The sequence below is a fragment of the Bos javanicus genome, chromosome 1 (genome assembly GCF_032452875.1).
Source record: "Bos javanicus breed banteng chromosome 1, ARS-OSU_banteng_1.0, whole genome shotgun sequence".
Taxonomy (NCBI): Eukaryota; Metazoa; Chordata; class Mammalia; order Artiodactyla; family Bovidae; genus Bos; species Bos javanicus.
This window is the reverse complement of record NC_083868.1, coordinates 153403099-153425067: the sequence shown is the minus strand read 5'-3', so window position 1 is coordinate 153425067 and position 21969 is coordinate 153403099. Positions and strand designations below refer to the sequence as shown.

The 21969-nt window shown below is 51.4% G+C and overlaps 2 protein-coding genes across 3 annotated transcripts in view; one reads left to right on the top strand and one right to left on the bottom strand.

Moving 5' to 3' along the window:
• Nucleotides 1-251: 251 nt before the first annotated feature.
• Nucleotides 252-5488, bottom strand: LOC133252587 (uncharacterized). The gene is made up of 2 exons (XM_061425280.1): nt 2757-5488; nt 252-2288 (listed from the first exon to the last, which is right to left on the bottom strand). Exon 1 carries the CDS (start codon nt 5172-5174, stop codon nt 4515-4517), a length of 660 nt encoding a protein of 219 aa, XP_061281264.1. The 5' UTR covers nt 5175-5488; the 3' UTR covers nt 252-2288; nt 2757-4514.
• The window catches only part of RFTN1 (raftlin, lipid raft linker 1), a 227134-nt gene continuing 210146 nt past the window's right edge, over nt 4982-21969 (top strand). The window contains exon 1 of one of the 2 annotated variants that reach the window (XM_061425251.1): nt 4982-5255. Coding sequence is in view for 1 of the 2 variants with exons in the window: in XM_061425241.1 (XP_061281225.1) it covers nt 20789-20993 (205 nt within the window). In the remaining variant the exon portion in view is untranslated. Of the gene's footprint in view, nt 5256-20773; nt 20994-21969 lie in introns of those variants that run through there. The other variant, XM_061425241.1, reaches the window with a different exon arrangement.

The window sequence follows — 21969 nt, the reverse complement described above, 5'->3', positions numbered from 1 at the left end:
CTAGCTGTCTAAATCAGTAAGAATAAGGTTGGTAAAGCGTAACAAGAAATACAGTGCAGTCCAGTGGAGTATTACCCAGCCATAAAAAGAATGAAAGGTTGGTATTTTCAGCCATATGGATGGACCTAGAGATTATCATACTAAGTGAAGTAAGTCAGACAAAGACAAGTGTCGTATGATATCGCTTACACATGGAATCTAAAAAAAAGATACAAATGAACTTATCTACAAAACAGAAAAAGACTCACAGGCACGGAGAACGGATTTATGGCCACCAAGGGGGAAAGAGGGTGGGAAGGGATAAAATTAGGGGGTTTGGATTAATATATACACACTACTGTATGCAAACTAGGTAAACAGCTATTCTCAGTATCTTATTATAATCTAAGGGGAAAAACCTGAAAAAGAATATAAACATATATATACACATATATATAGACACATAAAACTGAATTACTGCCATACATTTGAAACTAACATGACATAAAGCAACGATACTTCAATTTAAAAAAAAAAAAAAGAAAAAGGGGGAAAGGTTTTTAAAAAAGAAATACAGTGGAGGAAGGGAAATCAAATCAATTAATACATCAAAATATTACATCATTTATTTAATGAGCTATTTCCACAATCTCCTTTATTTTCTTACATCTGTGGAACATACAGACTTCCTACACATTTGCATATATATATATATATATATATATATAGGAGGAGAAGACGACAGAGGATGAAATGGTTGGATGGCATCACCGACTTGATGGACGTGAGTTTGAGCAAGCTCTGGGGAGTCGGTGATGGACAGGGAAGGCTGGCGTGCTGCAGTCCATGGGGTCGCAAAGAGACGGACACGACTGAGCGACTGAACTGACATGTTTCTATCTCTGGTAATAAAGTTTGTTCCCAAATGCAAGTAAATAGGTGTGTCCCACTAGTGGAATGACCAGTGCAGAGGTGTGGCTCTTGGTAAAGGCCAGCAGTAGCAGTGCGCTTCACACTGTATTCCTGAGTCTCGCACTGCTCTTTGCTCCAGAGAGCACGTTCTATCTCAGCCACAGGAGGGCCCCTGCTTCCCCGAACTGCCTGTCTGACAGACTGGGAATTCAGAGATAAAACAAGGAGTGGATTCAGGAGCAGAATAACAATTAAAAAAAAAAATACTGGGGTGAATGGAACATTTGGCAATCATTCAAACATTTCCTGACACTGGTGGTGTCTGCGGGTGGCAAAGTATTAGTTTGACTACACTTTGGACAAAGTCCTCGGCCTTGGCCATCAATGCAAACATACAAAACATCCTGACAGGCTCCCCTCCCCGCCCCGCCCCAATGCACACTCCCACACGGCTAAGCGGCTGCAGGGCACGTCTGGACGCTCGCCTGAAGGGGCCCTGCTCCACTGGGACCAGGGGCGCCATGGACTGGCTTGGGGTGTGTCTGTAAGCATGTGCCCATCGCAATGAACAAGGGGCAGGGGGCTTCTGTGAAAACCACCGGCTCTGGTGCAACTTAGAGAAACTCCTTAAATGAAAGAGTATTGCCCTACACGGAGCCAGCTTTCTGCAGCCATTCAGTATGGAGCGGCTGGCAAAACTGTGATCTCACTGTGGCTGCAAACCCACTTAAAATACTAACAGTGATGATAAAGATGAATAATCCCTGCACCTCCAGGGCATATATGAGTTTGCTTATCTCTCCTGTCAGCCCTGAAATGTTGCTGTTCAGCTGCCCTGGAGAAGATCTGGTTTTGGTGGTCCTGCAAATAAACAATTAGGTCAGTAGCTCTTCAGGCTCTGTAGCTTCTGATGGGTCTGTTTTCTGCAGAAGTTGCTGCTGCTCTCCACACAAGGACGGGAACCGAGCGTTTTTAAGCGAAGTTGGTGGAGAGGGGATGAGTGCAGTGTGGTGGGGAAATCACGGGCTGGGGGTGGGGGTGGGGGAGCGGGGCAGGACTGAAGGTTAGCTAGGATTTTCCCTCTCAGCAAGGCTCAGGGGAGGTGCAGTGCATCACAAGTGCTCCGGCGGCGGTACCCATGGCCTTAATCATCTCCAGAGTGGGGCGATACTGCTGAGGCTGAGGGAGAGAATTGCTCCAGTGGGGGGGCTCCGGGAACCAAGCTTTTACAGGAATTGCACAGTCTGGCCACGACTGCTTCTCACGCTTGCCTAGGCTCGCTTAACTCCTCTCTTTTCCACAGGGGGTGTGAGGAGAACCAGTTTCCCCATTAACTTGGGGCCTGCATTTTATCGACTGCAAACGCTCATGATCCCAGCGCTGGGGCCATCTGTGACCTGTTGGGCCGTAATAGCTTGGTTTTCCCCGTGTTCGGCTCCCTCCTTGAGTACTTAGTGTTAAATCATAGGGGGAGGAAGTGTGAGCAGAGGAAAAACAGCACCATTACATGACCCCCGATGAGACCGCTGTGACAGAATTAAAAGCTGCCGCCCTAGGACATTCTAACAGATGACATTGTGAGGTTGCCAAGGTAACCCACCAGGATACAGCTCCAGCATCTTTGGGGTTGATGCTGGGTGGATGAAGTCAGTCAGAGGTGAGGCCCAGCTGCCCAGGGTGTATCCCTTGGCTGGCCAGTCCACGGCAGTCAAGAGGAAAATCAAGGCTGACCTCTACACAATACAAAGGAACCCAACCTCGTCCCCTTATTGGCTATTCCAGGTGAAAGAGAAGCATCATACTCCAGGTAACTGATCAGTGTATGTTACACGGGGCTGAAAAAGGTCTGGATATGAATGACTCACCCATTCACTCCATGTATGTGGATTAAACACCTGCTGTGTACATCCGCTCCATGTATGTGGATTAAACACCTGCTGTGTACATCCGCTCCATGTATGTGGATTAAACACCTGCTGTGTACCAAAGAGGAAGCGTCAGAATATCTAGGGGGAAAGGTCAGTTCTAGAAAAACCCTAAAAAAATGCAGGTCCAATCAGGAAACAAGATCATTTAAGACATTTACACACTGTCAGTACTCAGGAAAAGGTTGAGTGGAAGAAAATGAAAACAGAGTAACTTATTAACCCCAAGGACCTAGTGTTAAAAAAATAAAAAATACATGCAAAAATTGTACAGAGTGGAAATGATTTGCTTAAAAGAAATCAACCTTCTCCCCCAAATACACCAAGTTATGCGGCATTCCCCCTTTTTCCCTTTATCGTCTTTTAAATATCCCGTGTTTACTCTGAACTACTGACCTAGAAATATTGGTTTCTTTCTCCCATGTAAGGATCAGAAAGATTTCAGACGGACCCTGCCTTGCAATAACTCTAGGCCTCGGGCATATAAAAAACAAAGATTCCTCCTTTTGGCCTTATAGGTGGGTGTTCAAAACCATCACTGCTGCCAGAGGACACCCTTTCCCGCATGATACTGTTTGAATGTGGACATGGGCTGTCGTCTGATCCCGTTTTCTCCCAGATGGCAAGCCAAGCAGGGGAGAGACTGGGAGAGCCAGGGTAGTGGTGAGCGACACCAGCCAGCCGGGGCTGGAAAGGGAAAGGGGCAAATACACACACACAGTGGGAGGTGGGGAGGAGCACAGAACTGGGACGGCCAGGGCAAAAGCAAACAGGGAAGTCTTCCAGAAACTGTGTTTACTGGAATGAAAACAAAATAGGGCTTCCTTACCCCTGGGGGGTGTTATTAGTACCAGAAGGACACCATTAAAACACTTTGGGGCCTACACTAGCCCTCCATCCTGTGGGCTCCAATGCTTAAAACCCCCTCTTTGCCCAATCAGAAAATGTAGGCAATTAATTAGATTATGTCAGTTGGTGATGGACTGGGAGGCCTGGCAGGCTGCAGTCCATGGGGTCGCAAAGAGTGGGACACGACTGAGCAACAGAACTGAACTGAACGGCTGTCTTACTGCGGCCCCCTTAAAACAACAAGAGGGTAACAGCTAAGTTATAGGGTGCTTTCCTAAACACTGTACTTAGAAAACCCACGAGAAAGTGCTACCTAACAAAGGAGAAAACAGGCCCAGGGCCGGTGAGTCACCCACATCACACAGAAGGCAAATACGCATGGAGGCCCAAGGCCCACCCTGAACCCTGGCCCTAGGGCCCGGGTAGTAACCCTGACGTTTTAATTCTGCTTTGTTTAAAACGCTCCACGAACAAAGACTTCCAACAGGCTCACGGCCGCCCATCTCGGCTTCACTAAGGCAGCCCTGACGTTTTATGCGTCTAACCGCCTCCTCGGGCGGCCTGAAGTTGGTTCCCTAGGTTTTCCCACATCTTCTGGGCACCTGCAGTACGTGGGCGAGGGCGTGGCAAGCGGACAGTGGCACTAACCGGCTCCCCAGGCACTAAATGCCCAGCAAATAACTCAAGGGCCCAGGGACGAGGCCACCTGCGGCATCTGGATGCTGGAGGATCCCTCAGCCGTCTTTCCCGCCCCGCCGCACCTCGGCGCCCTCGGAGGGCACCTGGTCCGGAGTTGGTGGGGGAGGAGGTCCGTGTCCCCCACACGCGCTCCTGATCTTGTGACCTCGGTTACCAGGGGTCGAGAGGGGGGCGGGGGAGCCACGGGGCTCGAGGGTCTGTGACTCGGGAGCCCGTGGGCAGCGCGCGGATCGCGGGGGCGCGGAGTGGGCGAGGTTCGCGGGGGGCGCGATGGGCGCGGGGCGCGGGGTGGGCGAGGTTCGCGGGGGGCGCGATGGGCGCGGGGCGCGGGGTGGGCGCGGTGGGGCCGCGGGGCGTGGTGGGGGCGCCGTGGGGGCAGCGGCGCGGGGGCGCGGCGTGGGAGCGCGCGGCGGGCGCGGGGCGCGGTGGGGGCGCGGGGCGAGCGCGGATCGCGGGGCGCGGTGGGGGCGCCGTGGGGGCAGCGGCGCGGGGGCGCGGCGTAGGAGCGCGCGGTGGGCGCGGGGCGCGCCGGCGACTCCCCAGAAGATGCCGCGCGGCGTCTGTTGCCCGTGAGTTCAGAGGAAGAGGAAGTATAGGCGGCGGACGCGCGGCGGCGACGGGGGCGCGTCGGGGCTGCGGGCGGAGCGCGCCGGGCTCTGGGCGCCGCGAGCGGGAGCGCGGCGGCCGCGGGCTCTTGGGCAGGACGCACGCACCGCTCGCGGGGGGGACGGACGCACGGGCCCGCCTCGCCGCCCGCCCCACGCCCACCCCCTGTCGCCCACGCCTTCCCCCACGCCGCCCCCTCTGCATGGCACAAACTTTCCTCCCGGGACGGAACACGCTGTCTCCGGGAGCCCCCGCGCGCGCCCTCTCGCCGGCCGGCCCCGAGCGGTAGGTGGGCGCCTGTGGGACTCGGGGCGGAGGTGGGTGCAGCGGTGCGGGGACCCCGGCGGGCGGGGAGAGCCCGGCGCGGGGCGCCTCCCTGCAGGTTGCGGGGGCCTGGGCGTGCTGCTCCGGCGCGCCGGGGCTCCCTCGTCCTCTGCGCCCGGGCTTGGGTTGGATGGCGCCGGGGGCCGGCTCCGTGGGACGCGGCGGTCTTGGGCCAACTTTTCTGAAAAGGAAAGAAAGAAATCAGCCTTGGCGCGCTAGGGGGAGAGGCACCCCCAGAGCGGTCTGTGGTGGGCAATGGGCTCCGCCGGCCCGGGGGCGCCGGGGGAGGAAGCGGAGGGGAGGCTTCGAGGCTACAGGTGGGTCTGGGACACTCTGCACGGCGCCCTCCTCGAAGGGCGGGCGGGCGCTGATCCCGGAATCCGGGTTCAGGAGGGCGTGAGGCGGCGGGGAGCTGGGGCGGGGTGCGTGCGCCTCCCGAGGCGCGTCCGTCCCGGGGCAGGGCTGCCAGCCGCGCGGCCCCGGAGGCGCTGAGACTCGGGGCGCCGGGAATTCCCGGCACCGAAAACTGCTGTCTCGCCTTCCGTAAGGGGGTTTCTTCCCTCGTCCTCGCCGCTTTCTTAGGCCCCAGGGTGGACCTGGGTCAGGGCAGGGTGGCGGCGGCGGCGTTTATTTCGGGAAGCCCCGCGGGCGCGCATGCCCACCCCCGCCTCCCGGACCGGGGCTGGTGCCCTTCACCTGCACGGTCGCTGCCTTGGCACCGAGAGCCGCGTGGAGGCCGCGGGGCTGTAACCCGGGGGCGCTGCCTGCTGGCTCCCCTCTGTGGCTGCGGGTGGTCCCCGGGGACGTTGGGTGGTGTCACCGAGTTTGTTAGGGGTTTTCAAAACAAAAAGTTAAAAAAAAAAAAAACCCAACAGTCTGGCCCGGATCCCTGTGTTTGAGTGACTGCCCTGGCTTCCAGCAACAGTCCTTTCTTGTAACTGGTGGTACAGCTGTTTTCAGATGCTGGGCACAGTCGGGCCATAGGGTGTCATCTCAGGATAAGTGAGGCCCCGGCCAGGAAGGAAGGCGGGTGTGGTGTCAGCGACCTCTGCGCCTGTGGGGAGGGTGTGCGTTGCACCCCGCGTGTCCTCAACCCCGGATACCTCTGCAGGGCTGAATTCCCTACCAAGTTCAAGTGACCCCCGATGTCACCAAAGCCGGCAGAGGGGTTAAAGCAGCAAGCTGTTCGGGACTCTTCGCTGCATGTGTGTGCTAACCTCAGTGAAATCACTTTAACCTCAGAGGGAGCTCTGCTTCCTCTTTTGCCTTCAGTGGGGTTTCTGGTCTGAGAGGCAGGGCGTCATCCCTCTGTCGCTGGGTTGGTTTTTCTTTGTTTGTCTTTTGGCTGCTTGGACCCTGGGGCACATGGAAGGGGGAGTGTTGTGCAGTTAGCTAATTGATCTGGTGCAGGAACCGAAAGAGTAAATTGGGAATACAAGTCAGTGAGTTCTTTTTCTCCCTCTGGAGCAGGAATTTTTGGCTTCCATTCAAATAATTGCTTTGTCTGTAGGGAAACAGGCAGAAAATCTTTGGCATGAGTGATGTGAGTTCCTGTAAAGCTACTTGCATTCTTCCAACCTTAACTTTTCAGCAGAACTGAAATTATGTGGGCCCCTGGTTTGGTGGGCATGGGTGTCTTGCTAGATTTCTGAGTTGGTGGGCTAGGGAGAAGGTCCTGGGACTCTTCCAATGCCCAGCTCCTTCTAAAAAATATGGACAACTTGGAAGAACAGTGACCACCCAAACACCCGTATCTAGAGGCCGTAATTTTGCAGTACTGTATTGGCTTTATTATATACGTCTGTCCATCTGTTCATCCTCTGTCCATCCATCAGTTCAACTTACTGTTTTATGCATTTTAAATTAAATTACGAACATTCGTATGGGTCACCTCTAGAACTTTTGTTAGAGTTCAGTATACGTTCATGACTTTCTTAAGGTGAAATTTATTCCTATGGTGAATTTATACATACATACGTATCTACATATAGTGAAATGCACAGATCTTGAGGGTAGCATTTGCATAGTGTTTTGACAGATGCCTACACCTGTATAACCCTCGTCTGTAATCAAGGTAGAGAATGTTGCCCTTGCCCCCAGAAAGTTCCCTCATCCCCATTCCCAGTCAGTCTGTGCCCCCACCCTTTTTTTTTTTTTTTACAATCACTCAAAGCTAGTTTAGCCTGTTCTTGAACTTCATTTATTGTAGAAATCCACAATATTGTGTAAAGCTTCTTTAACTCAGCATGTTTTTGAGATTCACTCATGTTTTATGTACCAGTAATTCAGTCCTTTTGTTTTGTTTTGTTTTGTTTTTTGCTGAGTTAAGATCCAGGATCAGTTTATACCAGTTTATATATTCCCCTGTTAATGGACACAAGAGTTATTCCCAGGTTTTTGGAATGAAGCTGCTGTGAATATTTGTTTACGAGTCTCCCTAGGGACATGTGCTGTCATGTCTCACGGGTAAATGGAGTGAAATTGCTGGGTCATAAAAGATGTGAACTTTATAAGAAACTGTCAAACTTTCTCCCAACATGATTAGACCATTTTACACTCCCATAAGCAAGGAATACATGTGTGAGATTCCAGATACCACAGCTCATTTCCCTAGCTCAAAGTCAAGAACATGGTTGACCAGTGTTCTTCTGGGCTCAAAGGTGCCAAAAATCGGGACCACTCGAGACAGTCTGGAACGTGTTGTTTTGTAGATGGAGGAGCTAAGGGAAATCCCTGACTCTGCAGGTAAATGGGTTTACTCTTAAATTATTGTGCATTATCAGACAGATGTTTTATTTTTAGAGGTCTTCAGAGAAGGGATTTCCAAAGGGGAACGTCCCCTTGGTTGTGAAAGAAGATTGAGTACTTTCTGTATAAAGAAAAATACCCACCCCCCACAACCTCGCAGAATTCCACTGAAGTTCTGCTTTGACACTCTTGGGGGATTTCTGATGCGTTGGTCTGGTTGCTGGGAATCCGGTGGAGATTCCCATTGGATTTCTCTGACTGGGGCAGCTGGCTGTTGAAAGGCGTCTTGTCTGCTCTGTGAGACAGGTCAGATTTGACTTTTTGAAGGCTCTGAGAACATGGCTTTTCTGTTAGAGTGATTTGGCCTGTCAGTGAGAAATGCGGCCTGTTAACACCCTTCTTCTTGTCCTGGCTGAGAAAACGGGCCGTTCCCTCTCAGGTCCGCTCTCGTATTCAGCCCTTAAGGAAACCTGGTCTTCGCGGATCCAGGAAGCAGGAGTGGGGCGTCCTGCCGACGTGGGCCCCAGGAGGAAGCCTTTACATCTCGCCAAGGTGCGTCAGTGGGGTCAGGGGACGTGTAAGAGATTGCGAGACATTGGCCTGTGTTTGGGGACTGCTCCCCTCGTCTGCCAGCCTAGTACAGCACCTGCCACAGGGCAGAGGCTGTGAATAACCCTCATGGTACCCATCTGGGTGATTACCTCTCTGGAGGCTGACAGGGATTGCCAAGATGTCAGAACCCCAAGGCATATTTTCACTGGAGGCCACTGTACTACCGCCTGGGAAACAGGTTCAGACTATTAGGAAAACTGCCAGCTGTAGACTTCCATTCTAAGGAGCACTGTTCTTATCTTATGATAGATTTTACTATTGTTATTAACAGAATACTAATTATAGCTACCCCGTGCCAAGTGCCCACTTCGAATCTAACTCTCATGAGAGGTAGGCGCTAATCTTATCTGTACTTCGGCTCTGAGGCGACTGAAGCTCAGCGAGGTTAAGGAACTTGTCCCAAGTTCACATTTTGTTCGTATTTCATGGACGTTCTGGTTTCACAAATGCAGATCCCATCTGCGAGCACAGGTTTCCAAAGGCAGAAGGCCCCTGTAGAATAGAATGTAAACTGCAGTGGGGACGAAGTTGCAGGAAACGCACCCTGTACTCACTTTCTCAAGTCTCTTGTCCGTTTCTTTTGGCGCACCTGGGGCCCGGATGGAGGTACTTGTTTTGATGACAGTTTAAGGTATTATTAGTTATCTCACTATAACTTTATTGTAGGAAAAGAAAGACATTGCCAGCTGTTTAGTTTGAGTGTCTGTCACTGAGCCACCCAGTGCTGTAGCCACGGTCTACAGGAGGCTATTTACATCTGAATATCAAGGAATCAAAATGAAATAAGATTAGAAGTGCAGTTCCACAGCCTCACCAGCCGCCTTTCAAGGGCTCTGGAGCCACATGTGGTTGTGGCTACTGTTCTGGACGCAGGAGAAGTGGAGTATTTCCAGCCCTGCTGAAAGTTTGGTTTGATGGCGCTGCTCTATAGCGAGTGGTTCTCTTTTGTTCTTCTGGATAAGAATTGGCAACACTCTTGGCTAAAGCTTAGGCTATTTTTCACTGACAAAGAGATAAATTTAGCCAGACGTTTCTTTTATGTTTACCTTTTAAAGGTTTGTGTGTGTGTGTGTGTGTGTGTGTGTGTGTGAGAGAGAGAGAGAGAGAGAGAGATCTTTCCTCCCATTCACATTCAGTTTTTGACATAAATTTGAGTTTCCCTTTTCTCCTGGGCCCCCAGAGGGGCTTACGTTATCATTATTGTGTGTTTTACCAAGAGGCTTTCTCTGAAAAGATCAGTACGGCGGGCAAGTGATGGCCACGGCTTGAAGCCCTGTTAATTCCTTGCTCTCCAAAGAAGAATTCAGTTCAGCTTTTAAATATGCATTTGTGTTACTTACTCCCTACCTGGGCTGAATTCACGAAGAAAAAGCGTTCTCAGCAGGGCCAGGACCAAAGAGCTAGAAAATTAGGTCACATTCTACGTGTGGTGGCTGCCTGCCAGGCCTGAGGTGGAGGAGACAGCCTCTGGGGTACCCGAGGGTGCTGTGTGGGGGTTTTCCTGGGTCGGGCCTGCCCCCATGGGGTAGAGGTGCTGGAGGGCCCGCAGGTTGTAGCTGGTGGCGTAGGGTGATGGGGAGGGGGCCTGGCTGTCCCCCTTAGGGGCGTCCACTACTCAGGCTGGGTTCAGAGGAGCGGGCACCAGCCCACGGGTGTCGGTGGGAAAGCCAGACCCGCCAGAGCTGGGCAGTCAGCATCAGCTACGAGTGCGCATCTTGTCTGACGTTCACCAAGTCTCACGCCACTTTATGAAGGTGCGTTGGTTGTTTTCACACTTTTCACCCAGGAAGCCAGAGGCACCTCACTGACCGTGCTCCTTTGGCTTTTAAAACTAAACTGTCCCTAAACTGTGCTGTTCCCTAGGTGGACCCTGTGGATGGGCAGCGTTTATTCTTTGCAAAGGATCATCAGCTTCCATTTGTGCGTATGTGCGTGTGTGTGTGCAGGTGTGTTTGTGTGCGAGTGTGTGTTGAAACTCCCTACTTCGTATTTCACCCCCAACGAAATCCTTCTAAGGAAGCCTTCAGGTTTTATGGAGTAACTCCCAAATTCCTCAAATTTGGAGAAATTTTTGTAATAGACCTTATCCATAAAGGTGAATGAGAAGAAATTAGGTTAATTGCAGACTCCGGTTAAGAGAACGTGATCATATCATGTCTTATAAAATTTTGAGAATGCAGAGTACAGGTAATCAGACTGTCCATTTAAACACTTCTTTAATTTGGAGAGGTCTTCGGGGATTTTTTCCAGTGTCTTGGGACACTTTATAAGCACCCTTTCAGTGTGGTTTAATTATGGCAGGTTAACAGGGATCTTGATCATGGATAACAAGTAATATCCATGATAACAACTAATAGCAACTAATTGTTAGATAACAACTAATAACAATTAACATCCAGACAGTTGTTTCTAGATGCCTAGGGCCTGACAGTTGTTAACGTATTTAATCCTCACCCTGCCAGTGGATTCTGCAGTCCTTCCCCATTTTATGATTGAGATCCCTTAGGTTAAGCGGCTTCCTTGAGGTCCAAAATCACTGCAGATGGTGACTGCAGCCATGAAATTAAAAGACGCTTATCCTTGGAAGGAAAGTTATGACCCACCTAGATAGCATATTGAAAAGCAGAGACATTACTTTGCCAACAAAGGTCCGTCTAGTCAAGGCTATGGTTTTTCCAGTGGTCACGTATGGATGTGAGAGTTGGACTGTGAAGAAAGCTGAGCGAGGAAAAATTGATGCTTTTGAACTGTGGTGTTGGAGAAGACTCTTGAGAGTCCCTTGGACTGCAAGGAGATCCAACCAGTCCATTCTGAAGGAGATCAGTCCTGGGTGTTCTTTAGAAGGAATGGTGCCAAAGCTGAAACTCCAGTACTTTGGCCACCTCATGTGAAGAGTTGACTCATTGGAAAAGACTCTGATGCTGGGAGGGATTGGGGGCAGGAGGAGAAGGGGATGACAGAGGATGAGATGGTTTGATGGCATCACCGACTCGATGGACATGAGTTTGAGTGAACTCTGGGAGTTGGTGATGGACAGGGAGGCCTGGCATGCTGTGATTCGTGGGGTCGCAAAGAGTCGGACACGACTGAGCAACTGAACTGAACTGAACTTGAGGTGCCTTGACTAGGAAGTTGGGGCCTGGGACCTGAATCCAGGCGGTCTGGCTCCAGAGAGCCCACAGCCCAATGCCTGTGCCGTGCTTTCAGAAAGGTGGACTTGGAAGCAATGGACAGGTATTCCCAAGCCCTCTTTCCCTCCTTTCCCAGACTGCGGCATCCTCACTGCTCCTGAAGACTGTCCACAGAGTCGTGTTTCTCGTGCACCTGTTGCGGCAGGGCCCTGGGGTAGCCGTTCTCGGGAGACGAGGCAGTGGCTGCCTTCAGGAGGTTGGTGCTCCGGTAGGAAGATGGGGCAGTGCCAGGAGCGTCGGGGCTTAGCCCCAGACAGGTCCATCCCGCTGCTCGCCCTGCTGTCCTTGGCTGGAGTTAACGGAGCCAGAGCAGACTCCCACCGCCTTTGGCTCCATCCGCCGTGGGAGGAGGCCGCTGCAAGGAGCTCAGAGCACACGCCCTGGATGCATCTTAGATGCCCCGTCTCCTGACCCTCGAGAAATCCCACTGGCTACCTTCCAGCCATGTCCAGAATGTGACTGCTCCTCACCCCTGGTCACCACCTGGTCTTGCCCTTCCCAGGGTTGGAGGGATCCTGCCTCCTTCTGGGCTCGGAACCCTCCGGGGCCTCTCACCTGCCTTGAGGCTGCCGGTGGGGGGGGGGGTCGTCTTGCCCACGAGCACCAGCTCGCGGCTCCCTGAGTCTACTGCTGCCCAGGCCGCCCCGCCTCCCGGCAGGTCCCAAAGGCTCCAGCATGTTTGCTGCCGTGACGGCTGCGTCTGCCCACTTCTCCCAGGGCTTGCCTTTCCCAAATTCTGCTCATTGTCGCCTTCTGCGGGAGGCCTGCCCTGATCACCTTTTTTTTTTTTTTTTAAATCCCTGCCTTGTCTTTATGCGACATTCTTTCAAGCTTGAACTTCATTATTTTTACGCATCTAATGTCTGTTTCTCTGCTCCTGAAAGTAAGGTCCATGAGGCTGGCATGGTTCTTGTTTTGTTTTTCTTGTTGCTGTTTCACCTCGGTATCCCCAGCATTAGGAACAGTGTATTGGATTGGACTGTTAGTCGCTCAGTCGTGTGCGACTCTTTCCAACCCCATGGACTATGTAGCCCACCAGGCTCCTCTGACCATGGGATTCTCCAGGCCAGAATACTGGAATGGGTTGCCATTCTCTTCTCCAGAGGATCTTCCTGACCCAGGGATCGAACTGGGTCTCCTGCACTGCAGGCAGATTCTTTACCGTCTGCACTATAGCAGTAGTGCCTTGCATGTATTAAGTGCTCAGAGAAGGGTGTGATGTGTATCGAGTTGGCTACACAGTGGTCCCCAGTTTTTGGTTAAATAGCAGTCTAGGTGTGGCCCTGCAGTATTTTTTAAAGATGTGATTAACATTTGCATCAGTAAAAGCAGACCAGTCTCCGTAGTATGAATGGGCATCGTCCAGCCAGTTCAGGGACTTAAAAGACCGAGATCTCCGAGGGCGGGGCTTCAGCCTCGGAGGCTCAGTGCCGCTCCGTCCCCTCTTCCCTGGGTCTTTGGCCTCCTGGTCCACTCTGTGGATTTCAGACTTGCCAGCCTCCAAGTCCAAAGACAAGTCCACACACAAGAAACCCGGGAGGAAGAGCTGCGGCAGGATGTTGAGTTCTGTTTGGGGCGTATCCTTCTGGAAGTGCCGGGAAAGAAAGTTCTAGGGGGGGATGTTGGAATGGGTGGGTGGGCCTATGAGCTGGAGTTGAAAAGCAGCCAAGTGGAGAGGGGGTCTGACAGCTAAGGGGAGAGGAGACAGTTGGGGAACTTTCTTGAGCACCATGTCCAGGCCTATACTGGAGGGCCCCAGACTCGGTGCTGAGACCCTCCGAGGCACTGCAGCGAGCTTGTTGGATGTCTCTTTCACTGCCACCCGGAGGTGGTTCACAGTACCAGCGTCAAAGGGCCCCACTTCCTTTGGATGATGTCATATCTTTGCGAAGCTGGATTTGGGGTGGTTGCTAGGGTCACTGTGGGACAGGAGATGGCGGGCGGTGGGGCTAGTGTGATTCTGAGGTCTGAGAAGTTGCCAGTGCACACGTCCCAGTGGTAAGTAATGGTGGTACCTGAAAGATGCACAGAAAGACTCTTTTTTTCGGTTTATGTATTCTGTTCTTTCCAAAGACTGCTAAGTTGTTTGGACATAATAATCAATTTGTTTGGACCTGACTACTTAATAAATCAAACCTTGCAGCCTGGGGTTTCTATGAGAAAACATCCATAAACACTGGGGGTCATACGTGCCATGACCTGAAAAGTGTCAGAGCCTTTGCCGTGTATTGTTCTGGGCATTATATGTAGCGTGTTCAGGCGCGAGGAGCAGGGACAGAAAGACTGGGGACAAAGGGGCCGGCATGAAGACTGCACCCAAAAGTGTTTCTGCAAAAATAACAGCTGAGAGCAAATAAAACGTAAGCGTTTGTTAAATCGCGATAGTGGGTGCAGAGATGTCTCATTTTTTCATTCTTATCCATGTGTTTTCAGTGGTTAATAGTAAAGGCAGTTTGAAGAGAGAAGGACAGAAGGAGGCTCCGGTATAAATTTAGGGTGCACTTGTGTGGGAGGAAAGCAGAGAGCTGGAGAGGTGGGACATGAGATCCTAAGAGGTTCAGGAGAAACGGGCTGAAACCAAGGAGGTCTGCAAGACCACCCTCCTCTAGACTGGGGTTCAGCCCCTGGCTACGTGCTTCAGACTCAGGGCTTCGGAGGCCCAGGTGTTGGGAGGTTGGAGAGGTCAGGAGCGGGAAGAGATGGGGTTTGCTCTGAGGGCGTCGATTCTTAACCCTGGATGTCAGTTCCTATCTCTTCAGGAGTCTTAAAAAGGGATGCTTGGCGCATCTGAAAGGCCTGGGCGGCTGGACATCCAGCTGTCAGGCACCTGGCGGGCAGCTGGGACGGAGAGTCACCTCTGTGGTCCAGGCTCTCGGGAGCTTTCCTGTGGTTTAGATGTTGCTGAATCACGTGGAGGTGTGGATTCGGACGGGCAGGCCTGGGTGGGCCGTTCCCACGGGTGGTGGTACTGCTGGTCTGAGCACCGCACTTTGAGCGGTGGCCTCTTGGGAGGGGGCCTTTTTCAGCTAAGGGTGGTTGTGATGGACGCTCGTTGGAGAGCAGAAAGGTAGTCTGGATCTGTCTCCGCCCGGCATTTGCTTTTGATAAATATCCCTCTTATCTTTTTTTTTTTTTTAATCTTTTCTCCCCCTTATCTTTTGCAGTGTAACATTTTACCCCCAAACCTGGGAACTGAACACAGTGAATGTTTATCACCTCTCAGGGCTCCTGTGAGTCAGGAATCCAGAGGCAGCTGAGCTGGGCGGTTCTGCCCGGGGGCCTCTCCTGAGGCTGTGGTCAGGATGCCAGCTGGCCTGAAGGCTGCTGAGCGATGCTGTCACTTCGGTGTGGAGTTTGCCGTGGTTGTTGGGTGGTGGTCTCAGTCCCCCGCCCCGGGGGCTTCTCCGTGCTGTTAAGAGAGTGTCTTCCCAATAAGGCGGTGCTTCCCCGGTGGCTCAGTGGTAAAGAAGTCACCCACCAATGCAGGAGATGTGGGTTCGATCCCTGGGTTGGGAAGATCCCCTGGAGGAAGAAATGGCACCCCACTCCAGGACTCTTGCCTGGGAAATCCCATGGACAAAGGAGCCCGGCGGGCCACAGTCCGTGGGGTCGCAGAGTCCGACATGACTCAGCAGCTGAGCGCAAGTGCACGGAATTGACAGCGGGCTTCCCCAGGCCCACCCGCCCTTCTGCCGCATCCGGCTGGCCGCAGCGGCCAACCCCGATGAGTGCAGGGGGTGCCCCCTCGTGAGCAGGAGGATTACTGAGCCCCATCTGGGAGGCTGGCCGTGATATGCCTTGATGTCTTCAACTAGGAAAGGAATGCCCGTCCAACACGGAGAACTTGAAAACTATGACAAACTATAAAGTGAATGTCTCCCATCACGTCATGACCCAGAGGAAAGTTCTGTGAAAGTTGTGGTCCCTGTCCTGCCAGTTAAGAAAAAAGAAACGCATGGATTTTCATATGCAGATGCACACATAGACACTTAAAAACAGCAGCATAACACCGGCCCTTTCACACAGATTGTTCTTTTCCTTGGCATCAAATCTGGCACGCTGTCAGTGGGTCCGTTTCAGTTACGCTTGGGTTTCTCTCGTAGACGGTTTGTAGGATATCAAGATTTGACACCATCCAAATAGCTGGTTGGGTTTTCAAAGTTTCATACATTTCTGAGTGAAGAAAAATGTTCTCATCATGTAAAAACTTCTTAATTTGGATCATCAGTTCTTGCTTCGGGTGCCTGAATGATGTAATAAACACGCTCGAGCCTTCAAATATAGGATTTGAGTGAAGAAATAAAGAATGAGTTTGCCAGCTGATCCGGCATCATTGCATGTAATTGCACCCTCTCTGGTTGCTTGTCATGAGCTGTTGGCAGTTGTTAAAATTAGCTTTACAGTCTGCCTCAGAGTAGCAGCAAATGTAGTAAATGAGCTCTCACTCTTAATGAAACTAATTTGTATTTGAAAATATAACTACATTTATTGCCCCCATTATTTAAATACATGCCTGCTAGTTGGTAGTAAAAATGAACTTTAAACTGAGGTTTTGGGGTTTTTTTTTTAATCCCAGCTGAAAAATAATCTTTTCAGAAGGTGATCCTTTTCAAAGTGGTTTTCCAGTGTTGTGTGGGCATCTGGGCTTCCCTGGTGGCTCAGCTGGTAAAGAATCCGCCTGCAATGCAGGAGACCCTGGTTCATTTCCTGGGTTGGGAAGATCCCCTGGAGAAGGGAAAGGCTACCCACTCCAGTCTTCTGGCCTGGAGAATTCCATGGACTGTATAGTCCTTGGGGTCTCCCAAGAGTTGGACACAACTGAGCAACTTTCATGGGCATCTGGGGAAATATTTAAAACACAAATTAGAAATGCTTTAAAAGTAAACACTTCAAACATTTGAAATGACATGGTGGAACTTCTGTGGTGGCCCAGGGGTTGAGACTCCGCCTGGCAGTGAGCGCGGTGCTGGAAGGCAAGTTCAGTCCCTCGTCGGGAAGCTGGGATCCTATATGCCTTGTGACCAAGAAGCCAGGCATGACAATGGAGTCAGTGTTGTGGCAAATTTGATGAGGGCTTTGGAAATGGTTCACATAAAAAAATCTTAACAAATACGTAAAATGACACAGGATATTGTGTCCTGTTGCTGATCTCTTTTTTCTGGAACCAGGTCTCTGGGGATGTGCCATCTGTTTGATTTCACAGTGGTTCCCTCTGAATGCCCTGCACCCCACCCAGACTTCTAGAACCACCAGCCTCCCTGTACCACCTGCATCCCTCTGTCTCCTTTACCTGTGGTCTCCTTGAGGGCATGACCCAGTCTTTCCATTTTTATGTTTCCTAATTCAGGGCAGGACTCAAAGCAGCTTATAATACGTTTGCATTGAGTGAAAGAATGAGTGAACTTGGAACATAAATTCTCTCTCTCATGGAGCTGACGATTCCTGCACGAAGCTGGTCCCCATATACACCAAAGACACACTTCCTTCTGAGCTTGATTCAGAGAGAATTGCTTTTCCAGAATGTCACCAGTTGGAGGGTCTTTGCTTCTGGGTCATTTGCAGTGTCTAATGTCCTGTCCTTGCAGTTGGGTCTCAGAACCCCCGGTGATTTTCTGAGTCTTCTCCCCAGTCAGCATCCAGTTCCTAATGACGTTTCTAGTAGAGAACTGGAAGGATATTTTGTCTTTCTCGTCACTGTCTCACCATAGGAGTGGGGAAAGGCTTTCTCTCTTTTTCTGCCTTTGAAGACGTCTTGGATGGGTTTTCTTGGTGCCATTAGAATGGTATCATCTGCATATCTGAGGTTCTTGGTATTTCTCCCGGCAGTCTTGATTCCAGCTTGTGATCCATCCAGCCCAGCGTTTCTCATGATGTACGCTGCATGGAAGTTAAATAAGCAGGGTGATAGTATACAGCCTTGACAAACTCCTTTCCCAGTTGTGAACCAGTCCATTGTTCCATGTCCAATTCTAACTTTTGCTTCTTGACCCACATACAGGTAAGGTGGTTTGGTACTCCCATCTCTTTAGTAATTTTCCATAGTTGATTGTGATCCGCACAGTCAAAGGCTTTAGCGTAGTCAGTGAAGCAGAAGTAGATGTTTTTCTGGAACTCTCTTGCATTGTTGATGATCCAGTGAATATTGTCAATTTGATCTCTGGTTCCTCTGTCTTTTTGAAACCCAGCTTGTACGTCTGGAGGTTCTCTGTTCATGTGCTGTTGACGCCTAGCTTGAAGGATTTTGAGTATTACTTTGCTAGTGTGTGAGGGCTTCCCTGGTGACTCAGATGGTAAAGAATCATCCTGCAATGTGAGAGACCTGGGTTCCATCCCTGGGTTGGAAAGATCTCCTGGAGGAGGGCATGGCAACCCTCTCTAGTTATCTTGCCTGGAGAGTCCCCATGGACAGAGGAGCCTGGCGGGCTACAGTCCATGGGGTCGCACAGAGTTGGACAGGACTGAAGTGACTAAGCAGCAGCAGCAAGTGTGAGATGAGCGCAGTTTTTACAGTAGTTTGAGCGTTCTTTGGCATTGCCTTTCTTTGGGATTGGAATGAAAACTGACCTTTTCCAGTCCTGTGGCCACTGCTGAGTTTTCCAAATTTGCTGGCATATTGAGTGCAGCATATTAACAGCATCATCTTTTAGGATTTGAAATAGCTCTGCGGGAATTCCATCACCTGCATTAGCTTTGTTCATAGTGATGCTTTCTAAGGCCCGCTTTGCTTCACATTCCAGGGTGTCTGGCTCTAGGTGAGTGACCACACCATCACACAAGAAGGCAAAGTGGTTGTCTGAGGAGGCTCTACAAATAGCTGGGGAAAGAAGAGAAAGGAAAGGCAAAGGAGACAGGGAAAGGTATACCCAACTGAACGCAGAGTTTCAGACAATAGAAAGGAGCGATGAGAAGGCCTTCTTCAGTGAAAAAGAGCTAGAGGGAAACAGCAGAATGGGAAAGACTAGAGATCTCTTCAAGAAAAGTGGAGGCATCAAAGGAACATTTCATGCAAGGATGGGAGTGATAAAGGACAGAAACTGTAAGGACCTAACAGAAGCAGAAGAGATTAAGAAGAGGCGGCAAGAATACACAGAAGGACTATACCAAACAGGTCTTGATGACCTGGATAACCACGATGGCGGGTCACCCACCCACCCACAAAGCTGTCCATGTAAGAATGTCTCCATGAGTGTCTGAAGCTGCTTTGTTTAGCATTGACACAGACTGAAGAGACTCCAGATGTCCTTCCGGCATGAGTGACTGAAGCAGGCTCGTGACCGCAGGCCAGTGCTTGGCCCCGGAGGCAGCTGGCTGGGATCATTTGGCCCAGACTCATGTACAGGTTACCTCTGGCCTGACGCATCATACCCAATCAGAGGCCTGAGACAGCCACAGTGGCATATTTTGCCCAGGAACCTGCTGATCTGACTGGTCTTGGGGGAAACTGCTCATTTCTGCTCCGCATAGTTTCAGCAGCTTGATGGAGGCAGAGGCGCGCCTTCCAGGGTGGCTCCCTGGGATGCAAGTCGGTGCTGCTGGTTGTCGGTTCCTCCCCACGTGGGCCTCTCTTCGGGGCTGCTTGAGCTTCCTCCTGGCATGGTGACCGGGTTCCAAGAGCAAGTTTCCCCAGAGTCGGGCAGTGGATGCTCCCAGTTTCTTACGGTTCAGTCCAGAAGCTGCCACTGCATCCTCTGACACTTTCTCTGGCAAGCAGACTGCAAGGAGATTCAACCAGTCCATCCTAAAGGAAATCAGCTCTGATTGTCCATTGGAAGGACTGATGCTGAAGCTCCAGTACTTTGGCCACCTGATGTGAAGAGCCGACTCATTGGAAAAGACCCTGATGCTGGGAAGGATTTAGGGCAGGAGGAGAAGGGGACAACAGAGGATGAGATGGTTGGATGGCATCACCGACTCAATGCATGTGAACTTGGGCAAACTCCAGGAGATGATGAGGGACAGGGAATCCTGGCGTGCTGCAGTCCACGAGATCCCAAAGAGTCGGACATGACTTGGTGACTGAACGGCAACAATAAATGGCAAGCCGACTGCAAGGAGAGCAAACCAGTCCATCCTAAAGGAGATCAACCCTGAATATTCATTGAAAGGACTGATGCTGAAGCTTCAGTACTTTGGCCACCAGATGTGAAGAACCAACTGCTTGGAAAAGACCCTGATGCTGGGAAAGATTGAAGGCAGGAGGAGAAGGAGACGGCAGAGGATGAGATGGTTGGATGGCATCACAGACTGAATGGACGTGAATCTGAGCAAGGTCCGGGAGGTGGTGATGGACAGGGAAGCCTGGCGTGCTGCAGTCTGTGGGATCACAAAGAGTCGGACACGACTGAGCGCCTGAATGACAGCAGCAGTGGGAAGCAGTCGTGAGCCCAGATTCAGGGGAGGTGACAGCAACCCCATCTCTTGATGCAGGGATATCGGAAGGGCCAGATGTGAAAACAGTCACCCCATTTACCTTCTGTCCTGCTGGAGACCTTGAGCCCCGAGGGAGACATGCTCTGGCTGAGACCCTCGTGTGCAGCCCCGTGGACCCCATCTGCCGAATCCGGCTGGGGGTTGTCCTTCTCCTCCCTCTTCCTCCAGCCTCACTGCCCCGCGAGGCCCTTGGCCCAGCTCCCCGTGGGGTTCCAGCGCAAGGGAACCTCGCATCGGAAATAGTGAAATCTTCCAAACGTGGGTGATAACGGGAGGCACTGCCACGCCTTCATTCTCCTCCTTTCCGTAAGCTAGGTTTCATGACTTGCTTGAGCACAGTAGGGGCTGTAATAGCCATTTGTGGGGTGCTGTCCAAGCCTTTCCTATTTTGCCAGGGGTCGGGTGAGTGGGAGGACACAGGGAGGAGCTTGGAGGAAAGCAGCAATGCTGGGAGCTGGCAAGGGAGGGCCGTAACCCGACCGCGAGAGGAACAGTTCACACTGCACACTTCTGATGGCGGTGGCTTGGCAGGGTCTCCCTTCCCAGGGAGAACAGTGCTTTAGAAGCGGTTGCTTGACGGGCGCTGCCGGTACCCCCAGAGAAGCGAGTGCCTGGAATTGCAGACCTCGAGGATTCACTGAGGCTACAGTGCTGCTCCCGGCCGGTCCAGTGTCTGATCACATGGACGATGCGTCTGCCCAGAGCCTCACTTCGTCCTGTGAGTCAAGCATCGTGCCCTTCGGGGTGGACTTGGGGGCTCAAGTTTGGATGGTGTGACTAAAGCTGAAAATTCACAGCTTGTGAAATGGGACTTTTTCTAATAGTTTCTGGCACCGCCCCCCTCCAGTATCAGATTTGTCTGTCTTGACTCATCCCGGTAACGCCCTCCTCCTTTTTTTCCTGCTGTCAGGAACGTGTGCTGGAGAAAAGAAATTAAATCATACTGAAGTGTTAGGGTCTACCAGGAGCTTGGTGTGGTGTCCTTCCCAGGGAGAAGGCGATGGTGGTTTCAGAGGCTGCTGAGGTAGAGTGTTCTCAAAGGAAGGAATCTCCAGTGCTAGAATTTACCTAGTAAGCTAGCAAGAATGGGAAGTCTTTTGAGGAAAGGCTTCTTTGTCTCTTGCCTTCGTGTTAAGTTGCTTCAGTCATGTGTGACTCTGCAACGCTATGGACCTTAACTCACCAGACTCCTCTGTCCATGGGATTCTCCAGGCAAGAAAACTGGCGTGGGCTGCTGTGTCCTCCTCCGTGGATTCTTCCCGACCCAGGGATCGAACCCATGTCTCTACCGTCTTTTCCACTGGCAGGCAGGTTATTACCACTAGCACCGCTTGGGAAGCCCCTTTTTGTTTTTTGTTTTTTTTTTTTTTCACTTTCTTGGAGGCCCCCAAATATTCAGGCCTTTGTAGGGAGGAAGGTGAGTGAGTGACTGGTAAGCCTTCCGGGTATTTCCAGTTCTGTTCTGGTGGTGATAGGGCTTATCTCCCCAGCTTACCTGTTCCCTAGCACTTAGGGGCCTCCCTGTCCACTTCTGCGTCGCCCCAGCGGATGCCTGGCGGCTTGCTTTCTAGCAGTTAAATATGCAGCCTCAGTGCATATCAGCTATTATATCAGCAGAACTGCAGAGTATTTTACAAGTAATCAGTTCATGCAGATGGCACATAAATCATGTCTGCTCTGGCCCTTTGGACACT

What these genes read in the sequence shown, in the direction of transcription:
- LOC133252587 (XM_061425280.1), bottom strand. Translation starts at nt 5,174, where the DNA reads ATGCAGAGGGGGCGGCGTGGGGGAAGGCGTGGGCGACAGGGGGTGGGC.